The following is a 17,591-nucleotide window of genomic DNA, read 5'->3' on the forward strand; positions in this document are numbered from 1 at the left end:
AACTTCCTGGAAACAATAACATCTTGTCTAGTATGGTGACAGAACAATAGACCTTTTCACAGCAGACATTTTGACTAGTCATAGTAGGTTAAAGCATTACTTGGGTTACTGATAACACACGATAGCTCCGTTCCATTCATGTGTCCCACGATAGCGAGCCAGCATGCACAATACAGCACCCTGAAGCAGCCAAATGGCATTCAGCCATCATTTATAGTATTATTTGCACCTGTGCTTTTCCTACTGTGACAAGTCAAAATGGTTTCTGTGAAAAAGAACTATTTGGCTTTTTCATAACAAACTGCATCACAACACAACACTTTTTTCCAACAACCAAATAAAGTCATTCAAGCACAAACAAAGTCATCCATGTAACAATTTCTGTTTAGCATTGAATAATGTTCACATTCATTGACAGGCAACTTGTATCATTAACCAGTGATGCAGAGGGTCAACACAACTAAAGAAACCTACGAGGAAAGTCTTCTATAGTGGCTGTCACCATGCAGTCTCTGTTGTGAGTCGTTGACTTCATCTCTGTTCACACTTTTCCCACATTAAGTCCAAGGTAACTTCTGTGCACGGTGCTATCTTTGGAATGTGTTGGACTTTGCCAAGGTGGCACCTCAACTGGCACTTGGGAAACATTTACAAACTCACTTCATTAGCACTGCATGGAAATCAGTGTTCAGCAAGTTACAAGACTTCTTTGATTGACTGAGTGTCTCTGCCTTACCTTACTCAGTAATTATACATTTTGTGGAGATTAAAAATTAAAATTAGCATTTGGATTCAACAACTTAATTTTTCACACAGGATATAAGAAAAAAGATAAATAAAAGGTAATATAAATACTCTGGAATTATACAACAGTGTTATTATAATTTTCCTTTTAAGGAAATTAGTTAATATAACTTGGGAGTGTCCACTCTTACATGGGGCATCCCTGTTAAAATGTCTTTGGATGGGTGTTGAAGATTGTACTGGCAAATGACCACAGTGGCAGAGCTGATCATCACTCCGCTTCCTGGATGTGGACACCTGCTTCAAGGCTCTGTACATGCTTCAAGGATCTGTGGATGCTTCATGCTTCTGCACACAGAGAGTGTCAAAGGGTTGGTCAAATAGTGTGCCTGAGGGCGGTGACCTCAATAAAAGATAAGATCCGCAACTGAGGGAGAGAAAATCACCCCCTCAAGCTCTGAAGTGCATGTGATCAGCTGGTTGAGCTAAAAGAAAACGAGGGGCATGTAAGTCAACAGCGCTGCCCTGAGGCACCTACAGCAGATGGATGGGGCCGTTATTCAATGTAACCCTTTCAGCCTCACATGGCCTAGCCTTGGAAGAAAATGCAGTTACCATCTACATCAGCTTGTAAAAGTCATTGCTAACCCATGTGAGCCTTATGTATTCAGCAAAACGCCTCCTCACACAGCGCCTCCCCCACCAGCAGTGAGTGTTTGTCGGGCTCACTGAGCACCAAGCTGTTGAGAGAGTGCTTGTCAGAGCGCAGGGAGTTGATGGAGACACGACTGTAGTTGACAATGCGGTCCAGCAGGCTGAGTCTCGGGGAGGGACGACGCATCTCGCCCATGCCGATGTGGACGCTGACATCGGATAGGCTGCCCTTCCGCCTGCCGTTACCCAGTCTGGCCTCCAACTGCTCAGCACTGGGCTTAGTGTAACTAAACAAAGACAAGAAGAAAGACAAAGAGGAATATGGAAAGTGATTGGAAAAATGGTTTTAGATGAATATAATCAAAAGGGAGAACAACTAAGCACAAAGATAAAACGGCCTTAACAAAGCTTTAAATATCTCATTACCATTTGAGGAGAAGGGACGATAAAACCACAGAGACGGATGACAGCGCCATAGCAGCAGAGCCCATCCACGGCTGTAACACCAGACCAATGGGCATGAATACACCTGTGGACAAACACGATTCATATTAGTGCTGTGGTCAAGTATAATGCAATGATTGCGGTCAATGTCATGACATCATTTAAATACATTTTTTGCAGTCACCCACCAGCAGCAATAGGAATGCCAACCAGGTTGTAGATGAGAGCAAATACAAAGTTGATCCTGATCCTCCTGACAGTCTTTTTAGAGAGGTCGATGCTGCCCACCACATCCAGGAGGTCATTCTGCAGACAAGACGACAACAACAACAACAGAAGGGAAATGAAAAGGGTAGTCATATCAGATCAGTTGTGCTTAGTAATACAATTAAAACCACATTCCAAGTAATATCTGCAGAGAGGTGACCCACATTTGAGATAATAAGGCAACACCTTTGTTCAGCGTTTTATAGGTTGATGTTTTAAAACAGTGGTAAAAAAAATAGACTGGAATATTGTTGGGGGGAAAAACAACCAAACCTTTGATCAATCTAGAAGCATTATTGTGACATTGTATACATACCAAAGTAGTATCAATTCAAAGACAGTCAATTGCTACACATTGCTGACTTTAATACAACTAAAATGAAACTAAATATTAAGCATTTTACAATCCAGTGAAAACATATAATTACATAATAACAAACTTCTGTATTTATAAGTTACAGTACTTCTAAAGTGGGAGTGAATGTTTTTTCTCTCCAGTTGCACAGATATTGTGTATTACACTTTTGGTATCATGATACATTGTTTTATACTGTGCGTGTTCTGTGACACTGCGTTGTGCCAGAGACATCGGTTTCACGCTGCGTCTGTGCTGCAGGGCAGAAATATCATGTTTGATGATTTCATGTTACAGAACAGCCGATCTGTAGGCCAGAGCCATGAATTCATGACAGACTTTTTCAAAATCCACAAAGCCCAAATTCTCACCCTAATCAACACCACATCTGCTGCCTCTATGGCCACATCTGTCCCAGTTCCTATGGCGATGCCCACGTCAGCCATGGCTAGAGCAGGTGAGTCGTTGACACCGTCGCCCACCATGGCTACTCTCTTCCCAGCCTGCTGCAGCTGTTCCACCTTAGCCACCTTGTGGGAGGGCAGCACCTCGGCAAACACCTTCCTGATACCCACCTGTGGGAGAGGCAGGAAGACCGACAGACTCAGAAACACACAAACCACAACATACAAAATGGTAGACCTGGGAAATATGGCTTGCTTGCTTATATATATATATATATATATATATATATATATATATATATATATATATATATATATATATATATATATATATATATATATACACACACACACACTATAACATACAAGACTTGATATTATTTAAGAATTTAGTTTCTGCAATATTGTGGTAATATCTTGGTTTGTATGTTGTTGTTTTTTGGTTATAAATGCAACATTGCAGTTTTATAATAATTATGCTTTCTTTTCACAAATAAGTCTTCACATCACCTAGCTCTATCTCCACTCTCTGTCCATACCTGAGCAGCAATGGCTCGTGCTGTCTTGCTGTTGTCTCCGGTCATCAGCACAACTTCCAGACCCATGCTGGTCAGAGTGCGGACTGCAAGCTCAGCCTCTGGTTTCACTGTGTCTGCTATGGCTATCATCGCACACAGCAGATCTACGCACAAATAAAAATGCTTCACAATAAGAATACAAGTAGTTTTAGACAAGGACAAAACAGTTTGCAGTCAGTCAGAAAATGATGGCAAAGGGCAAAAGTCTAAATTTCATGTTAAACTACTACTCACTGTCTACAGCTACTAGAACAGCCGTGCATCCTCTGCGCTCATGCTCCATCATTGCCTCATCTATATCTGGCCTGATCTGCAGGCAATTCCTCCTCATCCACTCTCTATTGCCAATCAGGACAACATAGGAGGCTGTCTGGACAAGGCCTACACATGGAGATCATTTGAGTTAGACAACAGCAAGTAAAACAAACATTTACTGCAACTGTATCACTTAACTACCTAAATTCAGAATTTAAGGACTAAATAAAAATGTTTCAGTATTTCTGCTGAATACACAACAACAAAAAAATTTTTCCCAACATACTTAGTGGCTGTGGGTCCATGATAAGTGGATGGGAGCTGGTGGACATCCGGGTATCACTGATCTGGACCAGAACACTGTTGTGCTGGTCGTTGTCCTCGCTGTCGCTGTCTGCCTGTTTCAGCAGGGTCTCGGTGTTGCTGACCTGACATCGGATGCCACAGCCCGGCACTGCCTGAAAGTCGGTGCATGTGCCAAGAGACTCTGTGCCAAGCTCCTTCACACAGAGAGTAATGGATGTTTAACATATTTCTGGAGCATTTAGAGGATCATGTTGAGGATCTGAGATTTTCCCCAAAGTGCAGTGCTGGGTTGAATTTGAGGTACAGACCAACCTGTTTGCAGTATTTGGTGATAGCTGCTCCCAGAGGGTGTTCACTGTTGTTCTCAGCGGTGCCCACGATGGCCAGCAGTCGGGAACGGGGCATCTTGTTCCCCTCCACAACTATCTTGACTTGGACAACCGTCGGAGCACCATACGTGATGGTCCCAGTCTTATCAAACACCACCGTCTGGATCTGCCAATAAAAGGAGATATGATCAAATCAAAAACAGAAATACTACCAGGCTGTATTTAATCAGAATAATGTCTAGACTAATGTGGTTTTGTAAACCCAGAAAACCAGAGCCATTTCATAATGTCCGTGTGTTACATAATTGGCTGACTACATAGGGGTGTCAGAACATCATCATCAACACACCTTATGCGCCATCTCAAGTGGCTCTCCTCCTTTAATCAGGATGCCATTTTGGGCTCCAACCCCTGTGCCCACCATGACAGCTGTCGGGGTTGCCAAGCCAAGGGAACAGGGACATGCGATGCATAATACAGTTATGGAGGCCTGGAAGGCGAAGCGAATCACTGCCTCTGCCCTGGAAATGCTCTTGTCATATCCCTGCAGGGAGAAAATGGGGCTGTTAGCTTTGCTTTTATCATCACTAAAGAAAATCAAGTTCAATAGTAATTAGGAAGAATATCAGATGCAGTGCCATTTAGTCATTTCTGTTTTATAATCAGTAAAAAAAAAAAATAGAGGAAAAGATGTCATTTCCTGATGCTATACTGAGGAGCTTGGTACAGTCAAGATATCAAGATTGAAAAGACGACTCACAGGAAAGTACTTCTCCACTAGAGAGAAGTCTAAAAACCCAATGATGATCCAGGCGATCAGCGTGAGGAGGGATATGCCAACTATGAATGGTACAAAGTAGCCACTGATCTTATCTGCATACTGCTGGATGGGAGCCTAAAAAATAAATGTCAGGAATTAAACACCTGAGCAATTACCATTAAAGCAGGTAGACACTGTGCAGCTCTCACCCCATGTTATTTACCTTTGAAGTCTGAGCCTCCTCTACTAGTTTGACAATCTGAGACAGCGTGGTGTCCATGCCAACGTGTGTAGCACTGACGAGCAGAGAGCCATTCTGGTTAATGGAGCCTGCAATCACAGAGCTCCCGGGCTTCTTAGTCACTGGCATGGCCTCACCTGGAGTCACAAAGCAACAGCTGGTCAGAAAACACAACAGTCAGAGGCAGTAAGAAACAAGAGCAGGACATCTGGAGCAAATACTGCAGTTTTGACAGAAACCACCGCTCAAATAATAACCAAACAATACATGTTCGTTAGAACTGGCAAGTTATCTGGTACTAACAATGTGACAAATTAAGGCTAATTATTGTTTTGTGGTACACTGTCCATTGGCTCACTTAAGCTGAATAGTTACATTTTAGTATATTATTGCCATCAATACTATAGATCCTTCATTCGCTGCGACCAACCTGTGATCAGAGACTCGTCAGCCATGGAGTGTCCCTCGATGACCCTCCCATCTACTGGAAACTTCCCTCCAGGAACCACTTTGACCACATCGCCCCTCTGCACCAGCTCAACATCCACCTGCTCCTCACTGGAACACACCAAGGTCATACAATGTGAATTATGTAAAAAAATACAGTGGTGAAACAATACTAGATTACTATACTATTGCTGTTATTATATTTTACAATACAGTAAAAACAGTATGCCTAATTTTATTAAGCCAGATTTCTCAGCAGGATTTCTGAAATCTGAGTACCAGATCAAAATGACCAGTATTATTTTATTTTTATTTTCATTTCACACATTAGCACTGGGTAATGCTGACAAATCTAACTAAGATATTTTAGGGATGTCTACTGTAGTGGTGTTATGAGACGACACAAAAGATGAAAACCGGGTATTAAATCTGAATCCCAGTTTGAATTGATATATTTGGGCAAATTTTACTGTGGAAAATCACTTGCAGTCTTTGTTATATCCCATTAGACCTTGTACTGACATTTCAAGTGCAAACATTAAGATATGTTGTAATCTAAAACCAACTGAAGATGTAAAAGGGTTCAACAAAAGGAGCACAGAGAGCAACGAGTACCTGAGAAGGGACTTGTCACTGTTGAGAGTGACCACTGTGGCCTCAGTCGCTTGTAGAGACATCAGCTTGGACAAAGCCTCAGATGTCTTGCTCTGGATTGAAGCAGATTTTTCCAAGTGACTAATACATTCAATTACATTTCATGTCATAGATATCAATAATGATAATGAGCGAAACCTTGGCTATCTGCTCCAGCCAGCGCCCCAGGGAGATGAAGACAAAGAGCATAGGCGGTGTGTCGAAGAAGGTGATGGGGTTGACTTTTGCCTTCTCCACCATGGCCACTATAAGGACGACCAGTGAGTAGGTGAAGGCAATGGTGGTAGCCAGAACTATTAGCACATCCATGTTGGCAGATCGGTGTTTGACTGCTTTGTAGGCTTGAATGTAGAAGTAGCGACCTCCAATAAACTAAAGAGGAAAAACAGAAAAGCTTGTATTCACTCAAACTTTTCACCCAGAGTCCCTCCCCTCTCCTGAATGAGTGCCTCTGTCAAAATCTAAATTTGCATGTGCTATTGAAATTTCTATATCCCATTTCCTGGAAGTGCAGTCAATCCCTCGGATTTACCTGTACAGGCACACAAAAGAGGAAGGAGAGGAGGTTCATGATGGAGAGGCCATGGAGCAGCTGTCTCTCCAGGAACATGGTGGAGTGGTAATGGTTGCGGTCCTCCACTGTGGCGTTGTGTTGATGTGAAACATTCATGTAGTGGTCCATGATAATCATGTAGGTCATCATGCCCATTACAGGAACACAGAAAATCAAGCTCACCAGGAAAGATTTCCTCCACCTTAGAGAGCAGAGACAGTTGTGCGTTAGAAATGTAATTATTTTATTCTGTGAGCTAGGTTTTAACTCTCCTTACATGTACATGGAGATCCTTATTTTTTTTTTTTTTCAGAATCAGAATCAGAAATACTTTAATAATCCCAGGGGGAAATTATTTTTGTTACCACTCAGGTATACAACAACATATACAACAGCTAGAGCAGGAACAGGCAGCATGCAGCTTTCGCGCATGCGCACTTAACAACTCTCTCTTAACTCTCGCAGGGACAATACAGCATGACATGAGGAGAGGAGAGGGGAAAAAAAGCAACTCTCAGACTATCCTCATAAAGATAAGAACAGTGTGGGAACAGGAAAAAACACCTCAGCACGTAAGCACACAAACAGTACATTTGCACTGCTGAACATAACATAACATAACATAACATAACATAACATAACATAAATGTACAGTTGCACATTTAGCGGCGAAGGCGTGGGACTGGGGAGAGGGTAGGATGGGGGAGTTTGGCCTGCTGAGAAACGCACAGCCCGGCAGTCCCACTAGTGTCCCAGTCCGCAGAATGTTATAGCGATAACACAGCACGTTGCCATGGTGACACCCTTGAACAGTCCAGAACCGATACGACAATCAGCAGGCAGTGGGGAAGACGGGGGAGGAACCAAGAGCATCTCGCTTGCAGAGCCCCAACAGGGTGACTTTGTTCCAAGAAACGGCCTTGGCAAGGCCGTTCAGGATAAGGGAGCCGAAAGATTAAATTTGTTTTGTCTACACGAATGGCTGCTCTAATTTAAACATTCATTCTATTGTCCAACTGTACAATTGTTCAACTGGTCAATTTTTCTTTCCAAATCCATGACCTTCCTCATGATGGTATCCAAGCCGCGGGTCATTACCATGTTGTTTTCCATCACGCGATTAATAGTTCCAGTTTGCGAACTGATCGCTTTTTCGACAGCTTCAGTCAGGCCAGGCAGCTTCCTTGGGCTTTGGACAGCTACCAAAGTCTTTCCAATTTTCCGATAAACCAGAGCGAAGCATCCTCCAATCAGCAACATTCCAGTTATCAGGGTTCCAAATAGGTAGATATCCTCAACGTCCTCCACGGAAAGAGCAGAGAGACACACGACACGCCATTTCTCCCAGCCGTCCATCGTATACCCCGCAGCAAACGTCCCGTCAGGACATGCTGGCTCACCCGAACCAGTGCTCCTCCTCGAGAATACAGTGTCAATTGCGCTGAGAGACCAGTTAATCAATTCCATGATTCTAGGTATTTGTAGAGCCTTGCAGGGAGAGTCTCTAAAAAGTTAACAACAGACAACACGAGACAAGATAGCAAGCAGGGTAGGCCTGGGAGGGAGAGGGAGAAAAAGCGACCGCCTTCGCTGAGAGCTACCTTTTATTATCCAGGTAAGTCGATTGAGAACAATTTCTCATTTGCAACGACGACCTGTCACATTCACACAGTTCCACATTCATACCTGGAAACTGCCCAGTACAACCACAGTCTGATCTGCTTCAGTGGTAATGAGGGATTTTTATCCTGTTGGTCTGGGGATTGAACTGCCGACCTCCTGGTCCCAAGCTCGCTTCCTTAAGCCTCTAGGCCACCACTGCCCCCCTTATTCTAACCATCGACCCACAAACCCTGCATATACTAAGTACCATGTACATAATGCTGAACAAACCAAGCCAGTATGCTTGTATATAAAGTATAATATAAACAAGTTACAGAAATGATATAACATGCCCCCCCCTTCCCATCCCCACATATATTTACATGTTTCAAAACATCATCACCCATCTACAGTTCTCCAAGTTGACATTCAACTCTCCAAAGCCTTAAACAAGGCTTCATTTATATTTTCCCTGGCAGTAATGGTCCAAGCTATTTGTAGTTCTAGAGAAGCTGTGTGTTTTATTAACAGAATCCATTGAGTAATGTTAAGTGGGGGTGTTTTCTCCTCTGTACAACCATTTTAGCAGCTGCCTGGACTAAAAACAGAACTGTTTTCTGCGAAAAAGTTGTTGAGGTATCAAAAAAAAAAATTAAAACAGACATAAATTGAGGGCTTTTGCATGTTCTTGATGTACAAAAACAAAATGCTACTTACTGTTGTATCTCTTTGCTGTGGTCCAGGTGACTGGCAGTGCGGTCTCGCTTTACCAAAGATGCTTCAAACCCCAGATTCTACAAACAACAAAGTCAAACTACTGATCAGATTTACCCTTATGATTCAGCACTTCATATACAGTAGAAAAGTATTACAACTTCTCTGGTTTGCATGAATATCAATTGGTGTTAACATGCAAAATAAGGAACATTAAAAATAACTGAACAAATGCTTAAAATAACCAACAGAAATAATACCTCGATCAGCTTGATGATGTCTCGCGGCCCTTTAATTTCTGAGTCGTACTTAATGTGTGCTTTGTTGGTTGCCAAGGCAACAGAGGCATATATAATCCCTTTTTCTCTCATGAGGCTGGATTCGATTTTGTGAACACAAGAGGCACACGTCATTCCCCTGACCTGAAAGAAGGTAAGGAGGAGCAGTCAAGTAGAGAGGGATAAATATATTAAAAAGAGTATGAAGTGAGGAACAGACATGATTCATTACATCTACTGAAAAGGAGGTCGTCTGTATTAGACACAGTCTTCTAAACCAGTGATTGAAATGTTTATTTATGGATTTCATATTGTGGAAATAAACGACTGTGATGAATGTATCTTGTCTTCTTCATGTAACACAAATACACCTTATGTTTACTCACCACTAGTTCTAGGTTTCCATCCGAACCTTCATAGTTCTCCATAACAGAGGCAGTGAAGCCCAGCTCTTTCACACACTCAGCTATCTTCCCAGGGTCCATGAGCTCAGGGTTATAACGCACCTCTGCTTTACTAGCCATTAGTGCTACCAGAACCGAGTAGATACCTGCACAACATTAAAGATTTTCTCTTTAGCTCCTGCTGAAAGCAATGAGATACGATCACTGAAATAAAAATGTAATACTTCGATGTTTTTACAAACCATGTTCATTCTTGAGGTTTCTCTCGATGTTTGCCACACAGGAAGCACAGGTCATCCCTCCAATTTGGATGAAGCATTTAGAGTGCGCGTCTCCGTTGCGTCCCTGTGGGGTTTCTTTGTGTAGGTCACTGTCCAGCTCCTTATCTTTCGAATGTGCTAGACCCGAAGACTTTAAGAGACTGGAATTTGGTGAAGGCAGTAGAGAATTGGTCTCTGTAGACAACAAATTATAGTTTTTAAAAGACAAATTTGCAGTTAACTCTGATGTCTCAACCTCACAGCTCAACTACCCCCACTTGCTGACGAGCTTCCAGTGGCAACAAAGAGAAGCTTTAGACTATCTGCAGACAATTCTTTAGTCAAAACACCAAGAAATTAGCCGACTTAACAACCACACCATCTATCCTCTTACCAGGTAGGAAAGCATCAAAGCCCATGTCCTCTACAGCCTCCCTCAGCTCCTCTGGTGTGGTCAGGAGGGGATCATACTCAAAGGCCCCCTGGTGATCAGCAAGAGAAACCTGGGCTGAAATCACCCCCTTCCTTTGGGAGATCATGCCTTCGATGGACTGGACACAGGAGTTGCATGTCATGCCCTCGATGTGAATATTAACTACAGATGCTAGAGGCTGGGTAAAACAAGGCTGGGAGGCAGCAGGTTTGGCCTGGGTTGTACGTGCAGGCCGAGGTGGCGATAAGGCAGGTGTGGGTGATATAGAAACAGGACTGAGAGCCCCAGAGGAGTCCCAGGGTTGAATCTTGAAGGTTCCTGGAGGCAGCGCCTCAATGGCCTGCTGCAACTGAGTCGCAGTGGCCTTTAGAGGATCGTAGCAGATGGAGACCTTCTCCTTCTCCAGAGAGACCTCCACAGAAGAGACACCAGGCAGCTTAGAGATATTGTCTTGGATATTCACCACGCACGAACGGCAGTGCATGCCTTTCACCCTGAGCGTGATAAGTGTTGTGTCTATGAAGATTTCGTTCTCCTCTGATGGCGAAGAGACAGTTCGGTTTTGAGAATCAACAAGACGTTCAATTTCGCTGGGCGACAGCTGCAGAGGGCGAGGCTTAGACTTGACAAACGCCTTGAAGCCGGCCACAACAATCTGGTCGGTGATGGTTTGGACAGTGATGAGGTAAGGCAGGTACACGATTGTAGCTTCCTGAGTCTCTAAAACAACTGTGGAGAATAAAAGGCATGACAAAGTTAAAAATACCATCGTAAAGCATAAGATTATTTCACTAGAATAGGAAGTGCATTTAGAGATGACAAAGATTTGAAATGAATGAGGTATACAAAATATAACTTAAAATTAGAGGTGTGAATCTTCACTGACCGATTCGACTACGATTATCATATCATAAATTGGATACATAAAACTACAGCACTGAGTACATGGCGCTTCCTGAATGTGCAAAACATAACAGAATATGTAAACAGAAAGGTTGTTAGGCATACATTCAATTGTAAATACAGAAATAATCGATTATGGCACGGCCGATTATCGATGCAGCATCATCCATGTCCACGATTCGATGCATCGATTATTTGATTATTTCAACACCTGTACTTAAAATCCACTAAAACAACATTCATGTTCATATTTGCATACATGAGATGTATGTACATGAAGTGTTCAATCACGGTAAAACAATCATTTAGTACGAGTCTGTTATTTTGAGATGCTCGGGCAGGGGTCTTTTAAAGCTTTTAATTAGAGAGGACCGAGCCTTTGCAGTCAGGGCTCTAACAACCTGCCTGACTGAGGCGATAACATCTTTTAAAGCTCTTCTTAAAACATACTTTCATTGGAGATAATTCAAGTATTGCTTTTCTTTTTATTTCTGTTTGAATAAGGGAACTAAAATCTAATGCTTTTATAATTCATTATTAATGTGCTGCATGTGTGAAGCACTTTGTAACGTGGGTTTTGAAAAGTACTCTATAAAATAAGACTATTATGATTATTATCATTATCATCATCATTATTGTTAAACAGTCATGCGGATATCATTTTTGTGCATTGGAAATGTTACATTTCATTTGGGACAATGTATCTAGAATTTACAGCATACAACGGGCAGCATATACAACCAGTTCATTCTTTAATCCGCAAAACATAATCCTGTCTGTGTACATGTCACTCCTTACAACAATACCAGTGGAAGGATTTCTTGCAAACACTGGGGGAAACCCTGGAGAGCCTGACATACACAACGATAGGACACTGATGATGTATGATGTGCATTCCTGTATAGTGCAGCAACTGTGTTCCAACATTCATCGTGTCTCGCTCAGGCAGAGAGGCAACACATGACTACAAGCGTGAACAGTTCAAGTACATCACCTTTGATCTTTTCAATCCCTTTCAGTTTTCCAATCTTCCCTTCAATAGTGGTGGTGCATGAGTGACAGGTCATTCCTTCAATGCTCAACTTAAGGAGTGCAACCCCTCTTCCCATGGTGTGAGATGGAGACAAAGTTGGGCCTTTTTGCATTTGGCTGCTGGGTGTGGGGACCTCCAGAGGCTTTACGCTGGCCACCACCTCACTCAGCTGCTGCGAAGAAGTCAGGGAAGGAACAAAGGTAACAGTGAAACCCATAAGAGCTGGGCTCTCTCTGACATCCAACACTCCCTGAATCTGGGATAGCTTCTCCAAAGCCTCCTGTTGGGTTGCGGGTGTCAGGCTGGAGGTGGCGATCAGCTGGGTATCTGTAGAGACGGGTGTGGCTGTGCTGGAGTCTGATAGACTTGATTCAAAGCCCATGTCCTCGATGGCCTCTGACAGAGACTCTGGGCCCTGTTGGCTGTGGTCAAATATGACAGTGGCATTCTTCTGCTCTAAAGACACCTACAAAAAAGTGAAGGTATGGTTTAACAAAGAGTATATTCATAAAATGTAAAAGAAATCAGGCTAAGCTAAATCAGTTTAGCTATCACTAGCTTCATTTGACTAGAGTCTTTCATTCTACTAATAGAATAACTTTCAAAACTAAGGAGCCACAGGTGGCTCTCTTTCTTCAAATCAATACCAGCATATGTAGAGTTTTCTGATAAAACTGCAGAGAGCACAATAATACTGTTAAGCACTTAAAGGTATAGTAAGTGATGTTAATCCAATACACTTTGTCACATTAGTGAAAATCTCCTCACGGTCACCTAGCTCTCTCTTTTCTATGTGAGTTAAAAAAAAATGTGGTGTTAATACACAGTCGCTTTGTAAATGGAAAACGGAGAAAGGAGAGAGCCACAAAACACTATTCCAGCCCATCGGCAACAGGCAGCGACAGTTGATGGTGGTGGTGGTGGTGGTGGTGGTGGTGGTGGTGGTGGTGGGTGGGGGGGGCATTTGAATGTGCCGGCCAGTAGTTCTCTATCCGTGAATGGGGGGTGGAGCTTATGAAGGGGAGGTGTGTGTGTGTGTGGGTGGGGGGGGGGGATTCTGTTTGCACAGAATCACTAACTGCACCTTTAATGCATGTTTGTTTGCCTTAGGCAAAGATCTGGATTAAGTATGTAATTATTTATGGTAGAATGCTTATTTCAATAATTTATTGTGGAGTCATCAATCTTAATGATTTACTTTAGTGTTCAAAGAAACGTCTTGCCTCATGTGACCATACCCACGTCCTTCAATTGCATTCCTGTTTAACAGCAGTTTTACAGCCATACCGTTTTATATATAAAGAAAGAGTAGTAAAGATGAGTTCATGGCCTCGGTAAGCTCACAGCATGTTCTGGCAGCCCTTACTCTTCTTCTTCTTTTGCAAGAAGGAAACGTGTGACACAGTGAAAGGGATCACTTGACTGAACCATAAGTTACAAACCACAGTGGGGGTTTATTTGTAAGTCAGCGTGCCTGCCTGTGGATTAACATTTCTTTTTCTAAGAATGAGAGAAGGGGGAGAGCAAAGAATGAGACAATGACTGCAAAAATCTATTTACTCCTCCCAGATCATGTCTATATAAATTCACTTGAAAGACCCAGAAACTTAATTCTCTTAAGACACAAATGACAAAACTTAAATGACATTTCCTGTGGGTACAGGCTGCATATCGACCTTCTGTCACAGTCCTGCAAAGGGCAGAGCTCTATTGGGAACACACAATTACATTAGCTCTCATTTAACCCCAGCCTGAGGGGTAAAAACACAATAAACAAAAACAGCAGAACACAGCTATTGCAATTTAGCTGTCTCTCATGGCTACATCGATGTTACTTAGTTGTAAATCAGACCAGCTAATCCTGAGGAAGTAAGACTGTGGGATTAATCAAACTGCATTACTCTAAAATGGGCAGGAACCTTTAGTTAATATAATAATGTGTACATATATGCCCTTTCCACAAGGTTATAATAATCTATTTTTAAATAGAGATTAAATGTTACAACATCCATCGTCATTTTGGATCCTGTTTTTGAACTGGAAGTGTCAGCAAAAATGTTAACTCAGCAAATCTTAAGAACTGCGCCAACATGGAAAAAAGGCTGAATGACACTAAATGTAAAAAAAAAAATAATAATAATAAAAAAAGAGGAAGTTCTTAGATCTTTGCAAAGACTGCATTTACCTTTATATGTATCACTCCAGGCAGCGACCCGATGCGCTGCTCTATGGACTGGACACAGGAGCCACAAGTCATACCCTCCACTCCAAGGGAAACTGAACACAGATTGACTTTCTGTGTCATGATTGCTTTCTCTAAAAAAGGACACAAGTAGGGCAGAATTCATCGTCTAACATAATTGGCTTTTTAACAAGAACATAGAGGGAACACAACACAAAGAAAGAGATAGACACATTAACTTATTTATACATTTGTAATATGGCTATATGCCACTATGCATTATATAAAATCGATTTTTTTATTTTAAATTCAAATTTAAAGAGGCAGTTATAAATTACTGAGAACTGAGACAAAGGGTTTCACTAAAAGAATATAAGATGTGTTGTACCTACAACTATAGCCTCATAACTAAAACGAGATATGAAAACACTTCACAATACTCATTATTTTGAAAGGTGAATTGAATTTGTATTGCCATTTCTAGCAGGAAGGTTCAGAGGAAAGAAACAAAAAAGATTGAAGCTGCAGCAGTGCTGTCAAATTAGACCAATGTATATAACCTGTAACCAGTATTACAAAAGATGAAAGTAAAACAACGCTTTTTTGTAGGAGAATGTAAAAAATGTAAAACCACAAGGGAAAGTTATTAAGAATGAATCAAGCAACAGCAGATTAAAGCTCGAAACATTATGTCACTTTCACTAAAACAATCAACTCCATTTAAATGATACACTGACAGAGAACAGACCATTTTCGGGGATAATGATAGCTGTCCTACTGTAACTACTGGTGCCAACTCAGCTGTCACTTTGCTGCCAAGTCAACGTTTACCTGGAATACTTGTCAGCTTCTCCTCAGTTTTGAAAGACACCTGCCACACCATTACAAGGTCATCTTAGTTCTCAAGTTTGGTCATATGGACGAATAGTCATTGCGGTTGTAATGACAGCCTTCTAATCACAAACTGATGAGTCTCATAGTCAAACACCTCTCAGATTTGAGACTAGTTTATATCTCGTTTACATCTGAGAAGCAGATACTACAATACAAACGACGCAATGACAGGACTGAAAGTCAGCAAGGCACCGGTTTTCGATGACAAATGCAATTTACTCATTAATACTGCAAAATAAGTCAACATAAACCTGTATGTGATGCTCCTCAAGACTAAAGGTAGTTACCCATCAAATATAAATCGCTACAGACGGACATAATGGTATACACATAATTTGTAACACAACTCTGTGACTTTTGTTGACGGCGACTGAGTGAGTAAGATGCTCATACATTTAATTTAGCTAAGGAAAGTAGCTAACAGTAGCTAAGCTAGCTTAGCTAAATAAGTTAAACTTAACATTCGATGCTTGTTCCTAAACTCACAAAACAATGTATAGTCAGCTGAGGTGTCAAAAAAGGAAATGTCTTTCCTAAACCTATTAAACAAGATGTTCCATCTGTTAAAACAGCTAATTTTAGCATGAAAAGAAACTCTTACCTTACTTAAAGGGAAGTAACCAGTTAGCGACAGGCTAATGACGTTGGCTCTCAGACAGTGTGGCTAAGCTAGCTAGCTTCGTCTCTTCATCTTACAAACAACAAAACGGGCACCTCGTGGCATCGTCCTGCCTGCGAGGAATAACGAAGAGTGCTGGAACGATTATTTTCCTCCCCTGTTATCACAAAACTCAGCTCTGTGAGTGTGGAGCTGTGTCTCTTTCTTCTTCTCATGCCGACGTAACTGACGTCTCTCCACACTGCTGCGTCACTGTCAATGGGCGGAGGCATTTACTGTAAATATTAATATTTACAGTAAATACATATTCACTGTAAATATAATATAAATGTAATATTTACTATGATCCATGGTAGTTTCTCTAGGTGAATAATGCCCTAAATTTGCCCTGTCAGGGTGCATTTACGCCCATGTAGGTTACAGCCGTTATCACTAACAATAATTAGCTATTATATGAACTGTGTGATTTATTAATGGACTTTATAAGCCATGATTTTGGTAGGTTTACGGCAATGTGTTTGCCAAGCGCACGGCCTGAGATGAAGTGTGAGCCTAACAGGTGAAATTCAGGGTGTAAACAGATGGGATTCGTTTAAGGAGAAATGCACCCATTTCCATTTTTCAATTCATACATGTTTGACTGTAAAAATAAAATAATGGAAGTAGCAACGTCACTAATGGATACGTCCATTATGTATTTATCCCATTAGTTCCTCATTATAATAAGAACATTCTGCACTATTTCAAAAAGAAATTGTTTCTATTCCAAATGTTACATTTTATTGGAACCAATTTGTAAATGACATTGTTTGGAAAAAGGTTTGGATGATTCCTCACAGATACTTGATAGTAAACAAGGTGAAAGAAGTATCTTTCAAAATAATTCACAGATATTACCCTGCTAATCATTATATGATTAAATTTAAGAGAGACATCAACACAAACTGTTCTTTTTGTGAAGACCACCCAGAAACTGTTCTACACCTCTTTTGGCATTGCCCACACACCAGAACATTTTGGCAAAACCTCAGCAGATTCATCATTAACCATATTTATAAAGACATTGCCTTATTGTGGAAGGATGTTATTTTTTGCTTTTATAAAAGCCATAGTAAAGAAAAGATGTACTTCATTATAAATTTATTAATTCTTTTGGCAAAATTTCACATTCATAAGTGTAAATTCAGCACTAAAAAACCTAGTTTTGTACTTTTTCTCCATGAAGTTGAACATTATATTAATCTGATTTCTGGTTCAAACAACAAAAAGGCTGTTAAA

At 41.3% G+C, this 17,591-nt stretch overlaps 1 protein-coding gene across 3 annotated transcripts; it reads right to left on the reverse strand.

Annotated features, from left to right (window-relative positions):
• On the reverse strand, positions 1 to 16,554 carry atp7a (ATPase copper transporting alpha). 3 transcript variants are annotated; one of them, XM_031319527.2, is made up of 23 exons: positions 16,301 to 16,554; positions 14,804 to 14,934; positions 12,580 to 13,084; positions 10,644 to 11,411; positions 10,232 to 10,444; positions 9,972 to 10,135; positions 9,568 to 9,729; positions 9,311 to 9,387; positions 6,971 to 7,193; positions 6,577 to 6,810; positions 6,400 to 6,491; positions 5,768 to 5,895; positions 5,320 to 5,474; positions 5,097 to 5,231; positions 4,686 to 4,880; positions 4,320 to 4,502; positions 3,988 to 4,201; positions 3,681 to 3,827; positions 3,408 to 3,550; positions 2,836 to 3,039; positions 2,031 to 2,148; positions 1,825 to 1,927; positions 1,412 to 1,685 (listed from the first exon to the last, which is right to left on the reverse strand). In XM_031319527.2, the coding sequence occupies exons 2-23, from the start codon at positions 14,921 to 14,923 to the stop codon at positions 1,412 to 1,414; spliced, it is 4,557 nt and encodes a 1,518-aa protein (XP_031175387.1). In that variant the 5' UTR covers positions 14,924 to 14,934; positions 16,301 to 16,554. The 3 variants fall into 3 exon arrangements, with proteins under 3 accessions (XP_035859139.1, XP_031175387.1, XP_031175386.1); XM_031319526.2 differs by having other exon boundaries at positions 16,296 to 16,554; XM_036003246.1 differs by lacking the exon at positions 16,301 to 16,554 and having other exon boundaries at positions 1 to 1,685; positions 14,804 to 14,923.
• Positions 16,555 to 17,591: the final 1,037 nt, after the last annotated feature.

The sequence above is a fragment of the Sander lucioperca genome, chromosome 1 (assembly GCF_008315115.2).
Source record: "Sander lucioperca isolate FBNREF2018 chromosome 1, SLUC_FBN_1.2, whole genome shotgun sequence".
Lineage (NCBI taxonomy): Eukaryota > Metazoa > Chordata > Actinopteri > Perciformes > Percidae > Sander > Sander lucioperca.